At 42.6% G+C, this 27,355-nt stretch overlaps 6 protein-coding genes across 6 annotated transcripts; 5 read left to right on the top strand and 1 right to left on the bottom strand.

Moving 5' to 3' along the window:
- Positions 1-12,409: 12,409 nt before the first annotated feature.
- LOC6897976 (very low-density lipoprotein receptor-like) lies at positions 12,410-13,576 on the bottom strand. The gene is made up of 3 exons (XM_033385878.1): positions 13,458-13,576; positions 13,062-13,401; positions 12,410-13,005 (listed from the first exon to the last, which is right to left on the bottom strand). The coding sequence occupies exons 1-3, from the start codon at positions 13,516-13,518 to the stop codon at positions 12,486-12,488; spliced, it is 921 nt and encodes a 306-aa protein (XP_033241769.1). The 5' UTR covers positions 13,519-13,576; the 3' UTR covers positions 12,410-12,485.
- A 1,188-nt stretch (positions 13,577-14,764) lies between these two features.
- On the top strand, positions 14,765-15,666 carry LOC4803228 (uncharacterized). The gene has a single exon (XM_001359967.4). The coding sequence runs from the start codon at positions 14,864-14,866 to the stop codon at positions 15,626-15,628; it is 765 nt and encodes a 254-aa protein (XP_001360004.2). The 5' UTR covers positions 14,765-14,863; the 3' UTR covers positions 15,629-15,666.
- A 3,843-nt stretch (positions 15,667-19,509) lies between these two features.
- LOC6897977 (uncharacterized) lies at positions 19,510-21,103 on the top strand. The gene has a single exon (XM_002138040.3). It carries the CDS (start codon positions 19,629-19,631, stop codon positions 20,997-20,999), a length of 1,371 nt encoding a protein of 456 aa, XP_002138076.2. The 5' UTR covers positions 19,510-19,628; the 3' UTR covers positions 21,000-21,103.
- A 578-nt stretch (positions 21,104-21,681) lies between these two features.
- LOC6897978 (uncharacterized) lies at positions 21,682-23,322 on the top strand. The gene has a single exon (XM_002138041.3). It carries the CDS (start codon positions 21,800-21,802, stop codon positions 23,165-23,167), a length of 1,368 nt encoding a protein of 455 aa, XP_002138077.2. The 5' UTR covers positions 21,682-21,799; the 3' UTR covers positions 23,168-23,322.
- Positions 23,323-24,404: 1,082 nt separating this feature from the next.
- LOC4803229 (uncharacterized) lies at positions 24,405-26,400 on the top strand. Its single transcript, XM_001359968.4, has one exon. The coding sequence runs from the start codon at positions 24,521-24,523 to the stop codon at positions 25,988-25,990; it is 1,470 nt and encodes a 489-aa protein (XP_001360005.1). The 5' UTR covers positions 24,405-24,520; the 3' UTR covers positions 25,991-26,400.
- A 137-nt stretch (positions 26,401-26,537) lies between these two features.
- LOC4803232 (peptide deformylase, mitochondrial) lies at positions 26,538-27,290 on the top strand. Its single transcript, XM_001359969.4, has 2 exons — positions 26,538-26,889; positions 26,960-27,290. The coding sequence occupies exons 1-2, from the start codon at positions 26,611-26,613 to the stop codon at positions 27,269-27,271; spliced, it is 591 nt and encodes a 196-aa protein (XP_001360006.1). The 5' UTR covers positions 26,538-26,610; the 3' UTR covers positions 27,272-27,290.
- The last annotated feature ends 65 nt before the right edge of the window (positions 27,291-27,355 follow it).

Here is a 27,355-nt window from a genome sequence, read left to right on the forward strand (position 1 = left end):
TATATTTTCCACTTTCAATGTGCAAAGATTGCAGTTTGCTTTTTTATTCGTCTTGTGCTCAAGCTGATTGTATTTCTCGGTTGCGGTTTCTTTTTCTCTCAGTGCATTTATTGACTTCCTGCCTCTAGTATTTTTGTGTAAGCAGATGACCGCTTTACACAGCTTCTCTTGCTTTGGGTTAACCACATTTGCCTTCTGTTGTGGTTCCTAGACTTTAATAGACATGTTTGTGTGTGTGTACATGCATTTGAACTAATCTTCCAACATTAATCTTTGTCAGAAGTCGTTTTGGTTATCTTGAAAGAGAGGCAGACACAACCACAATCGTATGTATGTACATATGTGCAGAGTTAGAAGCCGAAAGAAGCCGACTGCGACTGCACTCTGCCGAATCCCAAGACACAGCGCTGCCGCCGCCAGACCGAGGCGAAGTAGAGTGAGGATCGAAAGAGAGAGCGAGAGGTTGCGTGTTCTCTGTGCGAGTCTGAAGTAAAACGAACTTAAAGTGAAAGAGAAGTTAAATAAACATAAGACGATTTAATGCAATAAATCAATCGAGTACACTTCGAATTTATGTACTTACCAGCAGACAATTTTTTAAAGCCCTCCTTAATACATAATTAGTTCATGAGCAACGTTAACATTTAAGACTGTAGATTGCAGTACATATCACATACAATAATATTCCCATTGAATTGCAAACAAAACCCATCGAAATGTTCGGAGCGCGATGCGATTTACTTAATGTTTCTCTTCTTTGTCTCTCTCTCCTTATCTGCTTCGCCTCGGTCTGGCGGTGGCAACACTGTGTCATGGGATTCGGCAAAGTGCAGTCGCCGTTGCAGGCGCAGTCGGCTTCTTTCGGTTTCTAACTCCTACACATACGCTTGTGGTTGTTGCTGCCTGTCGTTGGCAGATTATCGCCTTCTCCCTCATTTCGTTTGTCGAGAACAGACTTGCCTGTGGAAGTATTTGATGATTTCATAGCCTTTGCTTGCTTGCACTCTACCCCTTGGTTCGCGGTTGTTCCCCTTTCATTGTATGTGTATGTTCCTATATGCAAAGGGAGAACTACTGGGCATGCTTGTGGTCGACTCTTCCTGCTTCAAATGGCCTCCCTTTCGAGTCCAACTACTTGGAAATGATTCTTTGTTTTCTTATTTATTGCATTTTCTACATTTGAGAACTACTGGGCATGCTTGCGGTCGACTCCCCCACTTGTCGTCTCTCCCACACAGTCATTCAGATTCCTTTAATACTAAATATTTGATCCGCTCTTGCGCCACAATCCCCTCTCAAAACTGGATTTCGGCTTTGATGCCAGCAGTCGCAGTCGCAGTCGGGCCTGACTGAATGCCTGTCTATCCGACTGTCGACTGACGCACTGACAAATGCAGTTAAAAGTGGAAAAATAATTTGCGCGAAAAACCGAAACGAATTCCGAATTGCAATATTCCACATTCCTGTGCACAGATTGGAGTGTTTTTATCGTTGTTTCTGGTCCCAATGGCATTCCCCAATGCATATTTCTAGCTTCGAGTGCGAAATATTTTTATATATTTCGTACAACAATTCAAGGGGCAGGGGGGGGAGGACCTATAAGCATGTCGCACGATCATGTTATACATTTTATTCAAATAACCAGCCGCAAGGCGAAACCACTTTTCACTTGGGACCTGCCATTTTTCACAGCTTTTCCCTGTACAAAATAAACTTTTCCACAACTTTGCTGTTAAGAGGGGGGAACATAATCGTATATTTATGCGTTAGCGTCTCTCCACATTAACGATGGGGCCTTCACCTGCGCTGCCTTGAGCCAGCAGCAACTTTTGGCCTGGGCCATTTGGCCAAAAAGGCAATTAGGTGATGTGGCTGCCATGGAGCACTCCTTTGGGCCAGGATTACCAGATGGCAGAGACCTACATATGTACATATGTATGCAAATTTATGCTGGAAACGTGACGTAGGAAACACCAGAAATGAAACCAAAACCAAGATTATCTCACGTTTCTGTTTCTGCTTTTCAATGGACTGTACTCTCCAAAAAAATATCAATATTGCTTCGATATTTTTGGTTAGTGGAAAATTGTCCCTTTATAAATTTTAATAAACGCTGAAACTTTATGGAACTTTTTTGGTGTCCCTTTTGGACACGGCTCTGACCTCAACAAAGGCTCAATCTCGACCTTGGAGCCACAAAGGAGCCTTGAAAGCCAACAAAAAAGAAGAGGAAGCCGCCTAACCATCTTTTCCTTTGCCAAAGGGATGCCATGGCCCATGGCCCCTTTCAATACTTTGTCTTTCACATCTTCCAGACGACACGACACGACACGACACGACACGACACGACATGCAGCGTCAAATCTTGGGTACCAAAGTCGACATAATTCAATTTGTTCAGCCTGATGCCCCCGCCGGGAAAAACGACAAGAAATTAAGGCATTTTAAATGCTTAAAGCCGGCAATCACGAAGGAGTTTAAGTGTTGGGTTTTGGCCTGGTTGGACACGCAATTTGCGTTTTTGCTGCCGACTGGCAAGTGACGAGTCGTAAAAATAATTTGACAAATTGCGAGCTTGGGCGTAAAGCCACCCTCCTTCCGCAGCATTTCCACATTGAAATTCATATGGAGTTTTCCTCTTTATTGTATGCCACATAAGCGGCTTAATTGCGCGCCTTTTGATGGGATCATAACCAAACCCAAACCCAAATCGGAGGAGGCACACATGTGTCCGCCCAGCATTGTGCTGTGAAATTTCTTAAAACACATTAATTAAATCAAATAACTCAAAGTTGAACTGCCAACCGAGCAATTTGTTTGAATTGCGGTTCGAAATGGAACAGAAAGACTCCCCGAACGAAAGGAGCTCCACAGGGATGCCCTGCAACAGAGAGGGTATGCGGGTTTTCAGCAGCCGCTTGCAAAGGCGAAGAGGCAAGGAATTTCGAAACCTATAGGGTAGATCCTTAAGATGCGCTGAAGCACACACCCTCCCTTTTGTTCCCGGGGTGATACAAATTTGTCACGTCTTTCGGAATGCTTCCCTGGGGTGCCTTACACCAAATTGATTATGAACTAAAAATGGAAAATTTATGCAGTCATAAGAAAGGAGAAAATTCAAAGAAAGTAAACAGGGTGGGAGAGTGGAATATAATACCCAGCACTCCTTTCAAGGAGCATTGCGCCGTGCATAATTAGTACTTTCTGGTAACTTTTTTCCACTAAAGTTTTTCTGCTCTGCTCCCCTTCTGGGGTCTACCACTTGCATTTCCTCATTTTTCACTTTTTTATCATTTACCTCAGGGGAAAATGTGGCTGGGAAATGGAAAATGCACGGCAAGAGCGGTGTGAAATTATTTTGTTGCCAGAGGGTCCTCTCGGGTTGAGTCGAACGGCACTTGTTGCCCGGAAAAAGGCAAATAAATTCACCCCCTCTAAGACCCCTGTACTAAATATAGTACATAAACTAAGGTCCGGCTAGTAGAAAGTAGCTTAAAAATAACAAAAACATTTGCTGCTGCAATTAGTAGAGCAGCCAAGGGGTCGGAGAGGTGGAGTCAGTCCTGTAAAAAACTAAAAGAGGATACCGTTGTCCGTGGCAGAAGGTTTTTGCCAATTTAATTAGCTTCCCAAAAAGGAGCAGAAGGATAAGTACCTGCCCTCTACCCTGGGGCCGAAAATTGAGTACAAAATGGCAAAATAATGCACAGACAGAGACGCTCCGCTCCTCAAATATTATAATTGAAATTTGTCTAAAATTAAGACTCGCAAACAGAGTACGAGCCGTCCTTTCTGGTCCATTAGAGATGGTTACGTGCTGATGCCATGGCCATAACACTTCAAATGTAATGGCCATGGCCAGATCGATGGACGAGACACACTCACAGATAAACTCAGATGGCCAATGTCCGGCTGAATGGATCCAAATGAGCCTTTTTTATGGCCAGCGTGAAGGAGTAAGGAGATGTTTATCCAAAGGGAAGATAAATGGCCCGAGAAGCGGGATAGTTTGACCAACTTTTAGTGGCAAAGAAGCTAAAGTTTTGTGAGAGACAAGCACTTGACCCAAATCGACAGTTAATTAAGGCCTCAAATGTCTCTCAGATGAACCAAAAGCCAGAAGTTTTCTCTGCCTCAAAATCCATCTCATGCCCCCCAAAACTTTTGCATTTTAATTAGCAGACTACTCGTACTTGCCCCTGAACAGTCGGAGAACAGGCCATAATCTGATTGTGGATATGGGAATATCCTGCTAAAAATACACACCGAGTTGTGCCTCGGATTTCGTTGACATTCAAATTATATTTGGCGCAAAATGCAAATAACAAGCGAGACTTTGCAGTGCTTCCTACCGCCAAACAAAGGGAATTTGTCTGTGGGATAATATTTGAACAAATAAACCAATAAAAAACAAGCACAAAACAAACAAAAAACTGCCATTGACGTCAACGATAGCGACATTTAAATGGAAAATAAAAAGACAAAAACGGGAAAATGAAAAAATAGAATACCAAAAATTACGCGGCATTCTTTGATTTCGTTTGATGTACGCTCGCAGATATTTTTGGAAGCTTGTTAATGAAGACTAAATTTGCTCGTATTTCTCGTATTTGCTTATGAAATTGAGATATGCCACCAGGCGGCAGGCAACGGAGACACTGCCTGGAGATGGGATATGGCGGGATATGGCGCTCTAGGAGAAGGTCGGTCATAAATGTGTCTATTTAAGCCGAAAAGCGAGTATAAACCTGATACACAGTTAAAGATGGGTATCGAAAGTGGGGAAGTGGGTTGGAAATGCTAGACCGAGCTTTGAAGTATTTTTGGTTGGAATTTTCGGGCAAAAAACGAGTAGGGGAAACTAAGAGAATTTTTGGGGGTATTTAGGCTGGGAAGGTGTGCATGTTTTCTGGGAATAAATCATTATAATCTATCTATAAAATAATTGTTATTGTGCCTGCAATATTTTATGATGAATAAACGTTAAAGGAGCCGTTCTGAACGATACATATGTACTGGGAAATAAATTGTGATTTAAAAGATTACAATTTGTAAGAAATTCTACTTTCTTGCCCAAGAATAAATTTTGAATATTTTAGTAAATATTTTATTACAAATTTAAAGTATTTTGTAAAAGAATTGCCTTTCTTTGGTAATATAATAGCAAGCCCCAAATCGGGTTACCAAGCAATTATTTCTGCACCAGCTATTACTTGAGATTTCCCTTGAAGGAAAATCAACTCAATCTCATTTTTCCCGCTTGAAATGTGGAGAGATTTGCCCCTGAAATACTGTTTTTTTGGCTCACTTGAGCATAAATGTCATATCATTTGGCAGAAGCTCCTCGGAATATTTGCATAACTAGAGTTTAGGGAGCCCCGAAGCTGCACACAGACATAGAGAGAGAGAGAGAGCGAGAGAGAGAGATTTGCATAAATAAATGTACAGAAAAATGGGGAATAAATTTTGCATTCGAAAATACACGAGTGTTCCCGCATTTGGCGTGCATTGCATGGGGAATCTAATTAAAGAAAAATCCTGGAACGTGTTGCAGCAGCGACAATTCCTAATTGAGATTCCATCAGAGTTGCCATCATTTGCACAGTTAGTTAAACAACCCTGGCAGCCCGTGGGAGAGTATTTGTTTAATGCTCTGACAACCGCTCCTTCAAGCGTTCGAGTAGCACTCCATCCAACACCCAACAGCCAACAGCCAACACCCGCCACCCACTCGAAGTCCCCATTCCCTGGGTCACGTCGCAATTGCAAATAGAATTGAAAATTCCACGCCTTTCTCCTTCGCCTTGCCTCTGCCTCTGCATTGGCATGCGGCGTAGTATCTTTGGTCCCTCTGCTACCCTGTGATTGTACGGGTTTCTACAGGATATGTTGCATTTTTATTGGTTATGGGACAGCGGAAAGAAAGTGTAATTAATTAATTAATCGTTTCTGCTTTTGAGCCACATTTTCTTATGCAGTTAATATTTTTATAAAGCTGTGGCATCCAAATTTTAAAAAATACATGGCTCAACCTTCATCGAAAAATACATATATTTAATTCCATAAAATCTTAGGGATCGTAGAAATGTTTGAGGCCAAAGACTGCACCAAAACTGTGGATATTCCCTTCCTTTTCTTCGAATTCTGAATGAACCCAATTATTAACACATATTTCCAGTTTTTTACAGGTCATCCCCTAGTTGGAACCTCCATCATTCCCTGCTTAAATTTGTTTTTTCTATTGCGCAGAGATTCAACATTTAAACGCTTTTCTCTGCCCCTCAAAAATCAAAGCACGGCCCTCGACCACACAGCAGGTGTTGGGCCGTTCCTAAAATTTTCCCCTTGGAAAATTACCAAAGGCTAATTGGAAAATCAGAATAAATAAAACGGGGGATTATGTAAATTAGAGATTTATTTATGGATTGTGCAGAAGTCTGCAACTTAAAGGCTTGTCGACTCGAAAGTAAAGCACTTTTAATTGACCTTTAATTCTGTGGCCGCGGCTTTTCTTCGCTGAGTGGATATCGGTGCGTATACTTCATATTTGGGTCGAGTATGGGCCGTAAATCAAGCGGCTTTCTGGCATGTGGCATGATGAATGTGAAGTATCCAATGGCCAGTGTGCAGTGTCGAGTGGCAGCAGCGGCAGAGTGCGTGCGACTGTGTCTTGAAATTTATTTATTTATTTAAGGAACAAAAGTGAACGAATCATGGCACAAGAAGATAATGAACAGCGAAAAGTTAATGTATTTTAAGCAGAAACCAGTCTAGAGTAGTCCGCATAATGTGCTCTGTAAATTAGCAAATAATATTCGTACTTCTCCCCATTTCATTGGCAAGTGTCCTGGCCATCATTCCATCATTCTCTCGCCTCATTTTTCAATTCCCAGTTGACATTTGTCTGAGGCGTGCCGTAGGTGGCGTGTGCACACATCTAAATAAATAATGAGAGGGGAAAACCGCTATTGAAAGGGCAATTGACTGGAAGAAAAGGTAGCCCCAAGAGCAATGGCCAAGAGCTGGGTCGGCTCCGAGTCGAGGGCCGAGTGGAGTGTGCAAATGTTTGGACATCGGTCAGGTGGCGGCGGAGAAATGTCTGAGGCAATTCTGTTCTTGATTTGTATACGACCCACTCGTGTATTTTGTCCTGTCCACAGCCTGACAGGCAGGTAATCACGGGCACGTGCCCCGATTTACCCTGTGGCCGAGCCCCATGGAGTGCGTCAGGAAAAGTCAAAGTTTTTCAACGAGTTTTTCCCCGTCATCCGCTTAACTTTAATTTTTTTTTTTTTTTGTTCTGTGGAACTGATTAAATATTCTCCAACGAAAGTTTGGAGTTTGGATTTATTCCATTAATATTTACCCACGCTTTGCCACAGCACACTTTTCCAGGGTTTCCTTTGGCCAGCCAGCCAGCCAGCCAGCCATCCATCCTCTTGTCCAGAACAAACAGAAGCTGCAGTCAGCATCAGTTTTTCCTGACACAAGTGCCACAAGCACGAGTGTGGCACCTCATCAACACGGATGAACATGATGCGTCCGTTCGTCGTGAGATCTCCTCATGCATTTGGGAAAATTCTCTTTAGGAATTGCAAAATGTTGCACGTTTTGTTTGCGTTTTATTAGAGAACCCCCCAAAGACAAGGGTTAAGCTCTGCTGCTCTCTGCTTTCGGTGTTTGGTGTTCGGTGTTCGGGGCAGATGCCAACAGTTGGAGTGGCTTTAAGGTCTGATGACTGACTCTTGCCGTTCCGACAGTTGACTTTGTTGGTTCAACAATTAATCATAGTGCGGCAAGACAGACCCTCCTGAGGGAACCTCCTTCCTCCAATAATAACACTAACCATGTTAAGAAAACGTTGGCATGCCTCGAAAATTTATGCACACCCCTTATCAAAATGGTTTTCCGGTGGCATGGACATTAGTTTTTGGTTTGGCGAACAAAGGTCCTGCGTGGGCGTGGGCGTGGCGTTGCATTGTTGCCGACAGTTGCAGCCAAGCGAGTGAAATGTTTAACAAGCGCAAAATTCGCAGCGAGGAAAAGTCTGGAAAAGGAAAATCGCGGGGGCGAAAGACGACAAAGAGATAACAAAATCCAGCTTGCTGTTTGCTCTCTGCTTCGGTTTTTTCTTTCCCTTTTTTGGGTAGGTTTCCTTCACTTGTTCCTTCTTTTGGTTGCTTGTCCGCCTCCTTCCTTTCGTCTTTGGTGATTTATTTTAGGCGTTATTTTTGTTGTTAAGTTTGATACCCCTTGAGGTTGTATTTCAAGAGAGGGGATATATGGTTGGTGGACGGGAGGGTGGAAGCTGATTTATTGCTAATCAAAGGCATTGCAGGCAAAAGATGTTGTATTCATTTAGTAGCCTTTTTTGGATAGAAAACCCGCTAGGATCTTAAATATATCACGATGGAAATGTACATTAAAATATTATAAATATCAGAGAAAACACTGGAAATGCCATTGCTAGTAATATGAAAAAAATACTTAAGATAATACCAAAAAAAATACTTTAAAAAATATCTGAAAAAATACTGTAAATTCCAAACAAAATAATTCAAAATACCACAAAAATACTGTTCTATTGCATAGAATATTCCAATTTAATAAATAAATAGTTGATACACTAGAAAATACTTTAATAAATACTATAAAATTACCAGAAAAAATCTTCGAATATTCTGGAAAAATACTCGACAAAACATACACAAAAATACCATACAAATTTAATGTACTAGAAATAATACCCGAAAAATACTAGAAAAAATACCAACAAACCATTAGAAAACGCCAGAAAAACTGCATTCTTTTTCACCATAAAAAAAAACACCCAAATTAATAAGTATCATGCCCTTCCACGCATGCCCAAATAGACAAAATTTTTTTTATGGTTCTTCTTTTTATTTTTGTTTCGGTTGCAGACTGTGCTGAAAATTTAATTAAATTTTCTGGCCCTAGTTGTTAACAACAGCCGACGCGACGCAACGTCTCAGTTAATCTTTTGATTAACTCGCAGTCAGACAATGCGAATGCATGTTTCTCTCTCTGGGCCTGACAACTTGATAATCTTCAGAGACCCAAAAAAAACAAAAATGGCCATGCCCTCATCCCAGTTGCGACATGTGGCAGCAGCATTTGATGAAATATAAAACTTCAAAACGAGTCTGACAGCTGCTGACATTGCCATCGTGCTCACTCCAAATATTTTTGAGGCTGGGGGGTTTGCCGATGGCTGCACATTGCGCATACGTCATGTGGCACGAATTTCAATATCTACATGTGCCACAGGATTTATAATGCATACACTTATACCAGATTTGTCATCTGGTGGCTGAATCAACTGTCATCTTATGCGTATTCAAATGCTCAGCAATTAATCTGCTTATCCGCCCACAAAACCTGACAGACAGCCAACGTGATTGCCCATTTTGCCAATATTTTCCAGAGAAAATCCACCCCCCAGGCTCCAGGCTTTCTCTCGAATGCAGTCATTGGACTTTCGAGCAAACCAAACGAGTCTCAGGACATTTTTTGTAAGGACATTGTGAATTTCTCTAGAAAAATGTATTTTTATCTCACATTTTCAGGCGTCAGACGCAAACCTTTGTGTTTCAGACCTTGTTTCTTTTGTTTATTACTTTCTTCGTTCCTTTTGAAGTACTTTTTTTAAAGCATTTCATTTTCAATTATCAGTTCGAAGCAAGATCAAAATCGCAATGTCTGTCCATTGAGGTATTGCAATTTTTGTGAAAGGGTTTTCCAAAGAATCTATTATGAAATGATGGAAAAGGCATATAGTTAGGGCCTTCAATGGTGTCAACCAGTATGTAATCTATGAATGTAGTCTTATGAATTTAAAGTCATTTAATAATCGATAAGCACACAAATTTACAATCAATTGGTGTCCCTCTTGCATAGCCATGCCTCTGTCTTGGTTTATGCAGCTTATAAAAGAAATTTCAGCAACATTGTAACGCCCTTCATATCTAATTAAACCCGAAAATATTTTTTAATCGATTTGTAATCGATAAAGTTTGGTTGCGCACCAATTTTCTCCCGTTTGATGACTAGAACTTTCGCCAAAAGCGAACCAAAATGAAAGTTGAAATCGATTTCGAGGGCCCCGCACATGTGTGTGCATTCTGCAGAAGACCCGACCCCCACGGGCTGGACACCCGAAACCCTTACAAAGTGATACAAACTTTTATGGCATGCTGCTGGCCCCGGTTATGGCCATAAATGGAGGCAATTACCAACACCTCCTAATGCTGCGAAAATTGAAGTGAAATAAACAAAATTAATATGCTGCCACCCGCTGGGGGCTGTGTCTCCCTGAGGCACGTCTAAACACAATGAACAGCGGGCGGATACTGGGGAGATGCCTGTGGGCGGGGGGAGGTCATGGGTCACGATACAGTGCACAGCATATGTATATGGACGCTAAGGAGCTGGAAATTAATTGTTATGCATGTGTTTGCAAGCCAACGAGGCAAACAATTAAGGAATGGTATCTTCTCTCAGAGGACCAGAGTCCTTCAGATGACTTTGCAGGACCTGTCGTACGCTGTCGCTGTCGCTGTCCATTCATTAAGCCACCGACATGATGGCGTTTCAGAAGCATAAAACTAAATATTGTCCGGCATTTCCAAATGTCAACAGGGTTGCCCTTTCGACAGCGGAAGGGATATACGTATCAGGGATCGGCCGTCCGCCACACACAATCTCGGTACGTCAGTGCTTAATTAAAACTCCCTGGACAACTTTATTTCACTTCCAGAACCAGGGGTCCGGACCGCTGTCAAATTAAGGCCCAGGCAGGCTGTTGCACAAGTCTGTGGTTTCCTGATTCCCCGTTCTGACACTCGCCGTCTCTCTGATTCTTGGCTGAAACTAATTTCAGCTAGATGATGTCAAGTCATTAAGTTATATGTGGCCTGGACTCCTAACCCTAAAATAGCCTTGAGCTGTGCATGAGATACGAGACCACAGACCAAAGTTCAACCAACTTCCAGTTGCCACAACTTGTTGCATGAAATTCGCAGAAATCTACAAGAATTCCTTTGGTATTGCTTATTGCAGTTTGAAAAGTCTGCCTTATGGCGGACACATATGCCCTCAGATGAAAAATGGTAATGGAAAGACCCTTACGCCCTTTCCCTTCGAAATTCGGACGATTAAGGCACCCACTCTTCAGGGTTGAGGCCTTATTAAATCTCAATATCCCCACCATATGTTTATCTGACTCGGAGAAAGCCTCCAGGGAAGTCCCTTGTCTCTTGGCAACCTCCGTGGGATTTTCATTTAACTTTAAAGCCAGAAGCAAAGCCAAAGCAAATGGAAAGCCTCTGATCTCTGTATGGGGGGAATATTTCCATTAGTCAAGCACTGCCTTGCTGCCAAATCTCACCTGGCTTTTGGCTCCGGGTGATTAAGCCTCATTTATCAAATATTAAGATGAGCCCAGCAGAAGCGTCTTTCAAGTCAAGAGCCTGGTCTGTGTCCTTCGCTATGCTCTCTTCAAGTCAATATTGATATTGAGATAGATGCTGGCAATTGGAAAGTACCCTCCCGCTTCCCAATCGAAAAGTTTCCTTATGCCGTGGAATTTTTGATATTTGAAAAGTTTCGCTGCGTGCTTTCTCAACGGTCTCGGCAATATTGGCAAGACAAACAAACATATAATCGTTAAAGTTTTAATTGTGCTGTGTGCAAATGATGTTTTTGTTACCATCCAAATTTAGATGCCACAAACTTTGAGCAGCGGCATCGTCTTAAAGAGACAAGGGCCTGTAGACGAATCTGGAAGCTCTTTAAAAATCTCCAATAGCAAAAGACTGAAACAACCAACCTATGAAAAAACCCTCAGAGATACACATAAAATGCATTTCCCAGACAACTTTCAGGGGGAAACTTTATCTCAACTTTTCCGTCTGCAGCGGACTTTTTGTCAAATAGTTGAAGACATTCTGCAACTAGAAAACTATTGACATGTTTCGTTCCCTCCTCTGGTACTTTTTTTATTTATTTATTACAAAGTTGGCGTTTCATGGCGTTGACATGACAAAACAGGACAAAGCACAACAAAACACAATGGAGGAAAGCCTGCCCCTGCTCTCGGAGTGATTGAGTCCAACATTTGTTGAACAAATTGCTGGGGATTTCTCTGAAATCCATCTCTTGCCACACAAAAAATGTACATTTTTGGTGAATTAATTTGATGTCTCGCCCGATTCGTGTGCTTGTTATAGTCACAGATACACAGGTACACAGACAGGAGATACAAATGTCTGGCTAAAGAAAAAGAAATCTTTGCATAATGGAGCGAATATCTGTCTCCTAAGAAATTCCACAGATGACACATGTGCACATGGGCAAATGTTCCCAACAAAAGGATACAAAAGGCCAATGATTAATTGAAAGTCATCAGAGTTGACGCCCTCAGAGGGTTTAATCTGTATGATGATGACGATGGGTAGCAATGAATGTCAGTTTTTTGTTTGAGAAAATGACTGCCAAATATTCCTTAAATTACTCTTATTCTTAATTTTTATATTTTTACAACATGGCCAAGGGAATTGCCATTTACCATAAACATTGCAGACATTCCAGCCGTTTTGGGGGTCTTTTAATTTTTTCGATGGTATGCACAGTACCTGCACCACCTCGTTGGGCAAAACATATTTCGTTCCATTGATACCATGATGATATTTGGTGGCTAGTGTGAAAGAGAGTGGTGCTGGTGGTTCCAGGCATTTGTTTCGGTTTTTTTTCGTATCGCAAACAGATTTCAGTTCATCCGAACCATCGATGCAATCGTAATAGCCGTTGCACACCTTTTCAACTGGTATAAGCCGACCATTGCCGCACTGGAACTGCGTCTCGTTGTGCCACTGTTGGTAGCAGACATTCAGGGATTCGTCGAATCCATTTGCACAGTCGTGCCATCCATCGCATTGACTGGCGGCAGGCACACACTTTCTTTTTCGGCAGTCAAAATACCGATCACTGAAATTAAAAGAGAAATTAGAGAAGAGAGTACAATTTCAAGATTCCACAGATACTTTTGACACTCTCCGCGACGATTTATCTTCTCTTCAGGTTGGCACATCGATGACATCTCATCCGATCCGTCCGAGCAGTCGACTTTTCCATCACACTTTTTCGATAATTCAATCACTGCCCCGGTGGCACAGTAGAAATACGAGGAAAACATTCGATCCGGATGCTGTTTGCACAACACAATGGACTCATCCTCGCCATTCGGACAGTCTTCCTGTCCATTGCACACCTTAGAGCTTGGTATCCAGGCGCTATTCTGCTCTCCCGTGCAGGTGCCGTCTTTGACGTTGCTCTCCCAGCAATGGAACCAATCAAGGAGATCCGATTCACATTTCCTAAGGTCTTCGAACAATATTAAAATTATTATACAAACAAGTTGTTGCATTATAAGAACTTGCCACTGCTACATGTTGCAGGTGTAGACATCATCACCAGGCCTAATAAAAAGTACTCGTACATTTTGAAGAGCGATCTGAACCACTGAGAGTTTTGCCGAAGACTGATTTGAAGTTCCGGGCTTAAGCTCGCGACTCGTTAATCCCAGGGCGAATTCTCAATCGGGACAGGAGAGAGCACAGTTCTCGGCGAGAGAATGAGAGACACGAAGAGTGTTGTGATCGGAGACCAGACGACGATCGACGCGTCGCTCAAGTTCAGTTTCTTTTGCCTTTATATGTCTGTATGTACTTGATTGCCAATCAATTAGCTATTAATAAACATGACTTATAGCCGATACTAAGTCAGTATGGCTCTCCTCCGCCAGACTACGCTAACATTGAACGACAAAGAGTGTGTGCGAGAGAGAGACAGAAAATCAGTCATTCTTATTCTTATTCCTTTGAGGTGATCCGGTTGAACGTTGCTTAAATGATTGACTCCCTCTTCGCTATGCTGTTATCTTCTTGAATTAATAAATGTTTAAAAGTTCAAAGATCAAATATAATCGTATTTCAAGAACCAAAAGATTGTCTCATGCACCGCCTACGAATGCTTATTTCTGGAAATGCTGCTACTTCCCAGTTAAACAAAGAAAATTGCATTGTATTTCTAAGAAATTTCCCTATTACTTTTCCTGTGGCTTGAACCAGAGTCACATTCGTTGTGGTTCCTGTGGCTGCTGTCGGTTTAAATCTCTTCAAACATCCCATTGTCTTGTTTTTGGTAATCGACGAGAAGTGCCCTTTGGTCCTTTGATTGATAGGCATTTACAGGGCTTTCAGTGTCAAAGCCAAAGCTTATTACATCCTTAATCTGGGCTGGAATATGGCATTATCAAAATATGGCCAAATTCTTGTGACTTGTGTGTGTGTGTTTTTTTTGTGGAAGCAAAGGTCTCTGGCCACGTTGTAATCGATGATTGGGGATTAGATGGAATCCCCCAGGGCTAAGGAGAGTCCCAGGCTGTGGCTAATCTCGGATATACAATGAGGATATTCTTTGACGCTGACTCATGTTTATTTAATTCCAGACTTTGTTTGGTGTTTCTGGCGATGTTTCTGCACGTGTTGGCTTGGCTTTTCCACGGCCGCAAACCTAATGAAAATTCAGCAAAAGCCATGCCGCCAAAAGGCAGACCCACATACATTTACTTGTCTCAGGTGGCAGAGTGGCAAAGTGTCTTGCCACAACAGGCCACCGGAGGGGGCACGTGCCATTGATTAGCACTCGAGTAGCATTTAATATTCATGAGGAGCAGGAGTCGGAGGGAAAGCAGTCTCTGAACGAATTGTCAATCCACAAATTTGTCATATAAAACACCTAACGGACTAGGTGACTTCCACGGGAACCTCCCAAATGTAGAAAGATGGGCGATTCACCGCCTGGACGACAGACGATTGGGCGGCCGGAATTCTACAAGAAAGTCTACACCATCCTGGTCATTTTCATCGTTACTGGACTCCTGCAGCTGGTGATTGTGAAGGCCTGCGATTATGACTTTTACAGCGGATTTCCAGTATCCAGCACTGTGTGGGTTCTCATCGCCTTGTGGTGCCTGCTGACCCTGCTCTGTGTGCCGGTGACCCTCGCCTTTCCGATCACCTATGTGCTCGGAATTATCGCCGCCGAGGCCCTGACACTGAGCGTGCTCAGTCAGGACTTTCTGCTGCTCACGATGGCCTGGACGTATAGTATCCTGGCGGTGGCCGTAATCCTTAGTATTTGCCTCTATGTGATTGGGATTTTTATGCCGCTAAAATTTCTGCCGGGCTCACCGACGATGCTGGGTCTGGGCATTGCGGCAATCATTGTTTTAGCCTCGTTGCTAATCACCCGGTTTGCAACCGGGAATGAAGCTATGATGTTCTATTTTAACATCGTGAGCCTGCTGTATTTCATGCTTATCGTCGTCTTTACCATTACCGTTGTCCACGACAGACGTCTGCAGCCCCTGCCCCAAGAGAAACGTATGGTGCCGGTTATCATTTTGGCTGCCCTTTTCTTCTATATGATCCGCATGATCGCTGTCCTTGTTCTGTATGCTGTGCGCGATCTGAGCATCAAATCTGCAATAAATCCCGGAAAACTACAAAAGAGTTTCTTCCAGAAGAGATATATTCCTGAAATATAGAATCGAATTTCTTGAAATTAAAGCTCTCGTTAAACCTCCTTCTTTCCCTTCTTATCCGTGGCCCAAGACAAACAACACTTTGCTGAAGTGTGCAGATTTTCTGGTCACCAATCGTCGGGATAATATTGTACATGTCCAAGTTTGCTTTAGGCTTTGGGCTTTTAGCGACACAAGTTTTCGTTGAGGCCCTTTTGTGTTGTGTGTTTTATCAGAAGCCCTTCTGGCCGATTAAACAGAGATATGGACAAAAGTAAGGGAAACAAACGTAAAGACCTGCGGCACAAATAAATAAATATCCATCCAACACATCTCTACGACTTCCCCCCTCTCTCTCTCTCACACTCTCTCTCGCTGAAATTTCCATGAAATATTTTTAGACTTGAGCTCCTTTCTGCCTTTGTGAACACTTCAGTGAACTTCAATCCTTTGTCGGGGGCCACTCGTCAATTGTAAATTTCCTTCGGGCGATCAAACTTATGTTAATTTCATAAATTCCATTCGCTTTGGATTGCTTTTAATTCTTTAAAAATAGTTGAAGCCCAAGCAGCCAGCAGCCAAAACCCAACAACAAGAAAACAACAATTTTCCTGATAAATGTGCTCGTTATTTTTCATAACCGCAGAACACAGAACAGAACAACACTTTGTTACTGCCGTCAGTGGTTGGTTGCATAATTGCGTGGGAGACTGTGTCTGTGGGAAAAAGAAACGTAGTTCTTGGTATTCTCGTATGACAATTTTTTGTGGTTAAAATATACCTGAATTGTACGGTGAAGTCTCCAATTTGTGAGTATATTTTTGTGCAGGATACATATAAAAACGTATACATACATATGTATGTATGTATTTCTTGGGTTTCGAGCAGAATTTCGATCTATAGTAGTGTCAACAGCAACTGCTTTCCCTCTCTCAGCGACGCAGTTTGCATGTCTGTCTTTCTCTTTCTAACCCACACTCACTCTCAACGCGCGCTCTCATCATCTGTTGCCTTTTGATCCTCTCTGAGCGAGTCGTCTCTCCCTACGCACTCTCTCTCTCCCTGACAAATGCACAGCCAGTGGACAAGAACAAACATGCACAGCAATGGGAAAAAAGGAAACGCAAGATAGCACTGCAACAATCTCGCAGGGAATTCGCAGGGAAACAGCAAACAGACCAAAATACACTGAGAATTATATTAGGAACCGACATATAAGCTTATGCAAATGAATCTATTAAAAACCACCGACAAAAGACATACAATTTTGAATTTAAATATCAATGAATATAAATAGATATTTTTAATGAATTGCGGGGGAATATAATAATGGAAAATTAATTGCTTAAACAACCATCTTCTATTTCACTCCCCGTCTATATTCGCCCCCGCAATCCGTTCGCCTAAAGGGTGGGGGGCGGCCTATTATGTATCTTCCATTGAATTTCGTGAAATGTAATTAAATTTTAATGCCTCCCATTATGTGAATTTGCATTTGGTCAAAAATGCTGCTGATAATTATGTAACCAATTAAGAGTAACCTTCGGCCACGTTGTCATGGCGCAAATATCTCTTGAAATTACTAAGCCGATTCGATATCGATGACAATTTTCACAAATATCAACGGCCTTCTCTTTGTTCAATTATTTCTTGGGTAAATAATTGAAAGAAAAGGAATGTTAAGCTCTCTCTCTCTCATTCAGTTGATATCCTTTTTCGGACGTCTGCTATTAATAAAACTTGAGCAGCTTTTCCAAGTCTGACGAGGGGAGGAAAAACTGGCGGTACTTTTCTCGAATGTCAGTTAAATGTCAGACTATTTAGGGCAGATCCACAGTCTATAATGGAAACCACATCAATTATGGAAAGGTATCAATGTTTTTTCGGGCATGGACATGCGTGTATCTAATTATGGCTTAAAATTTTCAACGAATTACCTAAAATAACTGTTTAATTGGATAACAATTAGGGAAAAATATCCAAGGCTAAAAATATCCTCTTTGAGCGGTTCAAGAGTTAGCCCCGTCCCTCATTCAGAATTCTGGAAGCACTTTTATATTCCGGCAATCACCTCTGGTGGTTCATGCCATTAAAAACGCCTCCGCATCAAACCGTGACTTTCCCCCATGCTTTCGGGCGACATGCAATTGAACAAATAAATCTGTGGGCTAATAAATTTTTAGCAACGCCTGAAGTAGAACCCAAGCGACGAAAGCCAGCTGTGGAGCCAGCATGCCATGCCATAAATGCTGTCGTCTGGGCCATTAAGGAAGCCTTCTCCTACTCGACAGCCAGCCACTTTTCCATCGGAGAGATGGAGGTCCTTCCCAGTATCGCTCGTCGGAGCTGTGCTTGTGCCTGATTTTCAATTGAATTCTATCGTACCACACTGCGTATACGTGCTAGCTCTTCCTGGGTTCCTACGCTTGCTATTGCCTTAAATTTCCCGCTGCTGTGTATGTACATATATGATTAAAAGCCATTTTTAGCACCTGTTCGAGCTGTTCATTTTGCATCACGGGCTTTAATTGCAATTTATTTTTTATGCCATGCAATTGGATTATTTATACATGAGAGCATAAGCTATTTCGAAGCCTCTTTTTACATGAATATGAAGCTGCAGTTTTGTATAGATCTTGTAGTAGTTTGTTTGAATGGTTCTTAGTTGCTATTTAAATAACAATAAGATCCGCAGTTCACTTTGTATTCGTATGAAATACATGATACATGATAACTTTTTACAGGGTTTGACAATGAGACTTTTCAACTATGTAATTATTACTGCACAAAAATCGGAGAAGCATTGACAGGGCATTGAATTTCCTATCAAATAATAAATGCATATTTGTTGAAATTCCATTCAAAAGTTTATTAAAGCAATTGTCCATGAAAATTTACCGCTTTATCGATTTCATGTTGCATTCATTCAACAGTTGACTTTTATTTTATTTTAAAGAAACTTTGTGGAAATTTATGTAATGTTTTGCTGTTTTCTTTTTTCGCTTTGACAAAACGAAATGGAAACCAAAATAAAAACCGCACACATATGCTTTTTCCAGACAACAATAGATTTATTTATAGTTTAATTCTTCTTTTGTTTAGTCGATGACCGTCTACCTATAGAATGTACGACAGTAATCCATCAGATATTAGGGAACAGAGCTTTTGCTTGCTTCCTTTAGCTCATGGAATTTTTCATTATTTTCTTTTTCCTTCTAATTGCTTAATCCCTTCAAGAGCCGACCTACATTCAAAGGAAATTTTTCATTTTTTCTTTCCTTAATTATGTTCAAGAATTTTCTTGTTTCGCCCCATGCCATGCCCCAAACGACAAAGGATTGTACTTGCTGCACCTTAAGAATGGAAGGCAAAATGCTGATAACAAACACAGGGGGGAAAGCCGCAAAGTACGGGGACTAAAAACAATCACAACTCTGATTAAAAAAACGAGAAAGTTGACCCAGAGAAGCCCTGCATAAAAATTCTCCAACGTGTCAAAGGGAACAATGCATCCAAGGGCTGATTTCAGATTTCATTCTGGATTTTTCTTTCGAATTTCCCTTCGTGGTATTGCTTTAACTTTTGTCGGAGTTCTGCTTCTTAAATTTAATGCATTTTATTCGCAGAAAAGTCAAAATTAAAGTTATTTCCGGGAAATGATTGACATCGGTGCTCATTTCCAGGAACACCTTTGCAGATTAAATTATTCCAGTCAATTGCACAAGCAACTGCACTTGATTGTCATTGATACATGTCTTAATTGGATTTCCCGGAATCGCAGATGTCAGCAAAATGTATGCCTTTGCATTTGGGGTTTGCCGGTTAACCCTGCTGGTTGCAGTGAAGGCCTGAGATTGATCTGAGAAGTCCTTAACTTCGTTAGAATATTGCCTCCAAAAAACCAATATCGACTAGACACTCCTGTCACAATTATTGGAGTGTATCACAAATTGCGTTGAACACAAAATCAATCACAAAGATTTTAATCCGCATAGCCAAGAGTCTTCATAGCCGCATACTTCCCATGTTACGACTCCATGTGGGCAAAAATGCACCCAAGTACTACAAGGGCAATTGGTCCTTTGACTCGAAGAAGGACGCCCTGAATTTTGAGCCGTACCACGATCTGGAGGATGTCGAGGAGCGGTACATATCCACGAATTCCTTCAACTTTCTCCGAACCATAACCCAGGAGGAAGAGCTTGTTTTTCGGCATGTTTACGGAAGAGACGATACGACTTACGATACCAGAGCGGTGGAGCTCAACGATATACGCGATCTAGTACTGTTTTTAATGCCAAGTGAGTTTCTGAGACCCAAATTCGTCGAATTCATGCACCACCAGGCGGTGTATCACCTCCTTCATTCGCTGACCATCTACTTTGAGTACTACCTCCGGATGGTGGAGTTCGTACTGATACGACGGGATGAAATTTCCGGCGAAACGGCCCAGATTCAGAACGAACAAACGAATGATGTGAAGCGGGTATTCTCTGTATATTTGAGTCAATATCGAATGCTCGTGGCCCGCAATTACAGTGTTATCATCAAGGGCGAAGGCGACTTGGAAAAGTTCTACCACATGAAGAAGCTCGTCAACATTTCGCAAAGCATTTGGGACAAGAACTTCCACGAGCAGTTACTCGCATGCAGCACTCAGATCGTGTGGATTGCGATGCATCGCAGGGCCTACAATGTCATCGAAATGGAGATGAATCGCCTGTTTTGTTCCGAGCACTTTGTCACGGCTCGAGCTGGGTATCCTATCTTCACGCCAGCAGAGAAGAGTCTCTTGTATGGACGGAACTCCAGGATTATGAACTATCGCCAGCAGGTGTCGCCCCTCATTCAGGAGTTGCAAAAACTCAACAACGAGGACTTGCCCATTCTGTGGATTGGGAAGCGCAAGTATCGTGGCACTGATATTCGCATAATGGAAATGGAGCTGGAGTACATTGTGCCAGGACCCCAGTTGCGTCTGATCGACGTGGCCCATGGTATTTTGGGGCACCCCAGGAAGCTTTACAACACCATCCTGGAGCTCCACTGGCCCTCTGTGCGCTACTCGAACTTCTCCAAGCATCACGACCCCTATTTCATCGTTCGACAGCCCCTTCTGAAGATCCCCAAGATGGATGAAATGAAAAGGCGACAAATGGCGGAGACCTACGAAAGTTTCTACAAAATCAAGGAGATAAACGATCATCCCTCCCGTGCAATCTATTTAAAGTGGGTGAAACGCGACAAACTCATCAATGATTATCGTTCTGGAGTCCTACTTACGAGTACCTTACTCCGAGCCGAGAACGAGTTGAACAGCACGAGCCTCAGGCCCAACGTCGATCAGATTATTGCCGACTACAAGAAGAGTGTGGCCAAGAATCGCAAGCGTTAAATTTTGTTTTCTTCATTTGCTTCATTGATTGGTTTCGCTTTTTATTTTTTATTTAAATATTGTAGGAGTTTTCTATCTTAAATGAAATATAAATATATAATATATATCGGTCGTATACTTTATTTCCTTTAAATGAAAATTTAAAATGAAAGTAATCCCCCGGAAACCATTGACTACGCTGCGCATTTCCGGAAACAATTTTTCAAGGAAAATTATTCCATACAAATGCACAAGCGACAGCATTTGATAGAAGATGTTTTCCCGATGAAATCATTGGGACATGATTTAATTGGATTTCCAGAAGTCACAGGTGTGAGCAAAATGTAGTAAGAGCCTGAACGAATCAAAGAAGGAGTAAAAGATTACAAAATTCAACAAAAAATCTATAAAAGTATAGGAAAAGGATATTAATAGTCAGGCAGTAGTAATGTAAGTTCCCGTTGGTTATTTCTGCTGGTTGCTTAGAGGGAACAGAAAGAACAGACGAGCGAATCCAACAAGATAGCGAAAATGTGCGTGTGAGCATGTGAGCATGTCTCATTTTAATGAATCTCAATCTCAACGAATGAACGCTTGTTTATCGGAACGGATCTATAATGAAACCTGTTCCTGAAGACCATTCGTGGCAAATTGTTTGCCAATGCCGTCAGGAACTGAATCGATCTGATTTTAAAAATGGCCCTTAGACTAGACACTAGTGTCACAAGTATTCGAGTACATCTCAAACTGCTTTGAACACAAAATAAATCACAAACATTTGCTTCTGCATACACAAGAATTATCATAACCGCATCCTTACCATGTTACGCCTGCACGTGGATGACTATTCGCCAAAATACTACAGTGGCAAATGGTCCTGGGACTGGAAGAAGGACGCCCTACACTTTGAGCCGCACAATGATCTATCAGATGCCAAGGAGCGGTACATCACCACGAATTCCTTCAAGTTTCTCCGAACCATGAACCAGGAGGAAGAGCTCGTTTTTCGGCATGTTTTCGCAAGAGCCGATACGACTTACGATACCAATTCGGTGGTGCTCAACGATATACGAGATCTAGTACTGTTTTTCATGCCAAGTGAATTTCTGTCATACAAATTTGTCGAATTCATGCACCATCGGGCGGTGTATCACCTCCTTCATTCGCTGACCATCTACTTTGAGTACTACCTCCGAATGGTGGAGTTCGTAATGATACGACGAGATGAACTTTCCGGACAAATGGGCCAGATTCAAAGCGAGCAAACGAATGATATGAAGCGGGTATTCTCTGTATATTTGAGTCAATATCGGATGCTCGTGGCACGCAACTACAGCATAATCGTCAAGGCGGAAGGTGACTTAGGAAAGTTTTACCACATGAAGGTGGTCAACATTTCGGCCACCATTTGGGAGAAGAACTTCCACGAACAGTTACTCGCATGCAGCACTCAGATCGTGTGGATTGCGATGCATCGCAGGGCCTACAATATCATCGAAATGGAGATGAATCGCTTGTTTCGCTCCGATTACTTTGTCACGGCTCGAACAGAGTATCCCACCTTCTCGCCAGTGGAGAGGAGCCTCCTTTACGGACGGAGCTCCAAGAACATGAACTATCGCAAGCAGGTGTCGCCCCTCATTCAGGAGTTGGAGAATCCCAAGGAGGAGGACCTGCCCATTCTGTGGATCGAAGAACGCAAATATCGTGGCACTAACATTCGCATAATGGAGATCGAGCTGGAGTACATTGTGCCGCCACCGCAACTCCGCCTTATCGACGTGGCCCATGGTATTTTGGGGCATCCCAGGAAGCTCTACAACACCATCCTGGAACTAGATTGGTCTGCGGTGCGGTACTGCAACTTATCGATGAAACATGACCCCTATTTCATGGTTCGACAGCCCCGTCTTAAGATCCCCAAGATTGATGAAATGAAGAGGCACCAAATGGCGGAGACCTACGAAACTTTCTACAAAATCAACGAGATATACGATCTTCCCTCCCATGCCATCTACTTAAAGTGGGTGAAACGCGACAAACTCCTCGAAAACTATCGTGCTGGAGGCCTGCTTACGAGTAACTACCTGCGAGCCGAGAACGAGTTGAACAGGACGAGCCTCGGGCCCAGCGTCGATCAGATTATTTCCAACTACAGGAAGGCCATGGTCAAGCATCGCAAGCGTTAAATTGTTTTTCCTTCAATTCCATTTTCATGGTTCAGCATATTCGTTGTATGTTTCGTGTCTATTTGTATACTTTTTATATATTTGCATGGGAAAACTAATTTTAAAAGGAAACAATTAATTCCGGCAATTAATAAAACAATGATGGTGGAGTAAAAGGCTTTCCTTTGACTAAAAAAAACCCAAACCCACACCCACACAATGACGCCAATTAAAAATACAATGCAAACAGCATTACGCATGTGGAAAGGCCACAAAAGTGCGGGTGGGCCGCCTGTGGGAGGCTTCACTGTGAGCCAACTTTAAGCATGGAGTTGCCGGTGGCGATTTCTTTGTTTTTCTTTTGAGGTTTTCGCATAAATTTATCCACAAGAAGCTCATAAATTCTAGCCTATTTAATGGCATTATGAGAGACTGAAGCGTTGGCGTTTAATGAGCAGGGATAACGAATTCACTCTGGGCTAAGGATAGAATTTTCCCTGCAGCTAAAAAAACTTCAGATTAAATTACTAAAACAGGAAGTTCCTTTCTGAGTTCTGACTTCTGGCTAATGATTTGAGAATCAGCTCGAGGAAAACTCAATTACCATCTTTGTTTGAAGCACAAAAATAACTCCTCCTTTGTAGGGTCCCAATAAATTATTCCAACAAATGGCCAAGAGATAAAACTAAACGGTTGATGGCAGTCGGTCCCAAGAGTTGCCATAAAAAAAAGGAGGAAGCTTTCTGGCATAAATGTTGACTATAATGAAAGCTCTTAAAGGCACAGCAACACTCTCTCTCTCTCTCTCTCTCGCTTAGAGTTCGGTGTTTCAGTTCGGAAAAGAACGTTGAGAACATAATTTGGCTATGTAATGTTGAATAATTTTTTGAAAAAGACGTAATATTTAATGGGTGAAACATTAAATTATAAAGGGAATACTTCTTTAAGCCAACAAATGGACCTTCATCTAAATTTCTATCCAAAACTTCCTCTGTAGAAGTTCTTTCATAACTTTTCTGACACTTGTATGCAAATCGGAACAAAATCTGCGAGCAAACAAAAATTTACCAACAAGTCCAACTTTTTGTCCGTTCTGTGGGTTAAATAAAGTTTGATAGCGGAGACTGGAAGGGAATGGTATATTCGGGCCACTCTTAAAATGTTTTTAATCTTTTCCACTATGAAAATTTTCCGTTTGGGTTAACACCTGTATTCCACTCTCCAATGTTGGAGCTACAGGAGTTATTATTTATCTAGTTACATTTCCACACACCGCCTATCATTGTGAGTACATTTCAAATTCTCCACACAATTCAGAGACACAACACGTAAAAGTGACACAACTCCTTCCGTAATCGCAATTTTCGGCTTGCGATGAAGCGCGTCCACGTGGATAACTATGCGCCCAAGTACTACAGCGGCAAGTGGTCGTGGGACTCGAAGAAGGACGCCCTACACTTTGAGCCGCACAACGATCTGTCGGATGCCAGGGAGCGATACATCACCACGAATACCCACAAGTTTATGCGCACCATAAACCAGGAGGAGGAGCTGATCTTTCGCCAGGAGTTCGTTCGGTCTGAGAGTAGCTTCGATAATGACACAGTCGTGATATACGATATACGCGATCTGGTGCTGTTTCTGATGCCGACTGAGTTCCTAACTTACAAATTTGTCGAGTTCATGCACAAGCCGGCTGTGTATCGACTGCTCCATTCGCTGACCATCTACTTTGAGTACTACCTCCGGATGGTGGAGTTCGTACTGATACGACGGGATGAGCTCTCTGGCCAAATGGCCCAGATTCAGAGCGAGCAAACGAATGATATGAAGCGGGTATTCTCTGTATATTTGAGTCAATATCGGATGCTGGTGGCCCGCAACTACAGTGTGATCATCAAGGGCGAGGGCGACATGGGGAAGTACTACCACATGAAGGAGATCGTCAACATTTCGGCCACCATTTGGGACAAGAACTTCCACGAGCAGTTCCTCGCATGCAGCACTCAGATCGTGTGGATTGCGATGCATCGCAGGGCCTACAATGTCATCGAAATGGAGATGAATCGCCTGTTTCGCTCCGAGCACTTTGTCACGAGTCGTCCGGAGTATCTGAGCTTCACACCGGCGGAGCGGAGTCTTCTGTATGGCCGCAACAGCAAGATCGTCAATTATCGCACTCAGGTGTCGCCCCTCATCCAGGAGCTGCAGCACATTCAGGCGGAGGACCTGCCCATTCTGTGGATTGGGGAGCGCAAGTATCGTGGCACTGACATTCGCATCATGGAGATGGAGCTGGAGTACATTGTGCCGGGACCCCAGTTGCGTCTAATCGACGTGGCCCATGGTATTTTGGGGCATCCCAAGAAGCTCTACAACACCCTCCTGGAGCTCGATTGGCCCTCTGTGCGCTACTCGAACTTCTCCAAGCATCACGACCCGTATCACATCATTAGGCAGCCCCATTTGGACATCCCAAAGATAGATGCTATGAAGATGCGCCAAATGACCGAGCAATATGAGCACTTCTACGAAATCCACAACCTATTCGAGACGTGCCATCGCCAGGTGATCTTCAAATGGCTGCGTCGCGAGAAGATCATCAAGTTCTATCGCTCTGGGGGTCTGCTCACGAACATCGTCTCGCGCTGCGAGAAGGAGCTGGCCACCACTGCGCATGGACCCCGCGTGGATCAGATAATCGCCAATTACTTCAAGGTCAAGAGCCGCCTGCGCAAGGAAGCGCAAAGCAGAGAAGGAGATGATGACACCGTGGCTTCCGGCCGCATCGGAAATAATTCGCCCAAAGAAAAGAACCAGGTCGCGGATATGTTTTACGATTAACATTAACCTGATTCGGGCATCAGGGTTTCTTTGAGTTTAGTTTCAAATTATTTGTTATTCAGAAAAGGGAAGAACTTTTAGTTTCGAACCAAAAATTATCAAAAATATGTCGGCTGTTATCCCAACGATTTCCGTTCCCAGAAGTCTTGGTATCTGGTTCCATATCGTTTTAAAAGCCATTATTTTTTCCCATCCTTAAGCTCCGGCCCGTTTGCCGCAAAGAATAACTAAATCCCATAAAAAAGCTGTATAAAATTTTAGATTATAGTAAAGTATTAAATCCACACTAAGATCCAATAATGGCTAGATCTGATCATATATGTATGAATGGAAAATTTTCGTTTGAAACAAAATGTTGATACTAAATGGAATAGACTTTGTATCGAAAAATCGTATTAAAAATTCAAAAATAGTGTTCATAAATACCTTGGAATAGTTTGATTCTCTGGATCCCTATAAATATCTCTATTGGCGATTGCAGACTTTTCTTTCCCACTGTTTTGAGATGCCATCAGCTGTTCTTCAGATAAGATTATCGAGGAGGGAAATCTGCCGGCGCCTCCTAACAGTCGCTCGAGAGAAGTTGTTCCGTTCAGTCCGAAAGTCTTTTGTTCCGAATCATGTCTGTGCCGCCATATTTGCACTTTACCCAAATCGGGGATCCAGTACTCCGTCAAATAGCGGAGGAAGTGCCGCCCGAAAGCATTGGCACCGTCGAGATCGATCAGATCGTGGATCGCATGGTAAAAGTATTGCGTCACTATGACTGCGTGGGCGTGGCAGCACCCCAGGTGGGAGTGCCACTTCGGATCATCGTAATGGAGTTCCGTGAGGGCAAGCAAGAGCAATTCAAGCCAGAGATCTATGCAGAACGCAAAATGTCAACGCTTCCCTTGGCGGTGAGTCTCTGTAATCTCTGTTGTTATTTAATTAGTCTAAAAATACGTCTATAAATCATATGCACCTTAGGTGTTTATAAATCCGGAGCTCGAGATAACCAGTAGCGCTGTAAACAAACATCCCGAAGGCTGTATGAGTGTTAGAGGCTACTCGGCCCAGGTGGAGCGCTACGACAGGGTGCGCATCAAGGGAATTGGAAAGCTGGGAACTCCTTCCGAGATGGAGCTGGAGGGCTGGAACGCGCGCATTGCCCAGCACGAGGTGGATCACTTGAATGGCAAGATCTATGTGGATCGCATGGATGTTTCCACCTTTAATTGCCTCAGCTGGCAGCAGATTAACGCGGCCGAAGGACGTTCCGCCATTTGGTTTCACAAATAAAATAAAATGTTAAACACTTTCTTTTGTTGTAACTTGTCTAAAAAAAGGTTTTAGCGAAAATGGGCAAACCAAAAAAAACGAAAG

This window comes from Drosophila pseudoobscura, chromosome 2 (genome assembly GCF_009870125.1).
Source record: "Drosophila pseudoobscura strain MV-25-SWS-2005 chromosome 2, UCI_Dpse_MV25, whole genome shotgun sequence".
NCBI lineage: Eukaryota > Metazoa > Arthropoda > Insecta > Diptera > Drosophilidae > Drosophila > Drosophila pseudoobscura.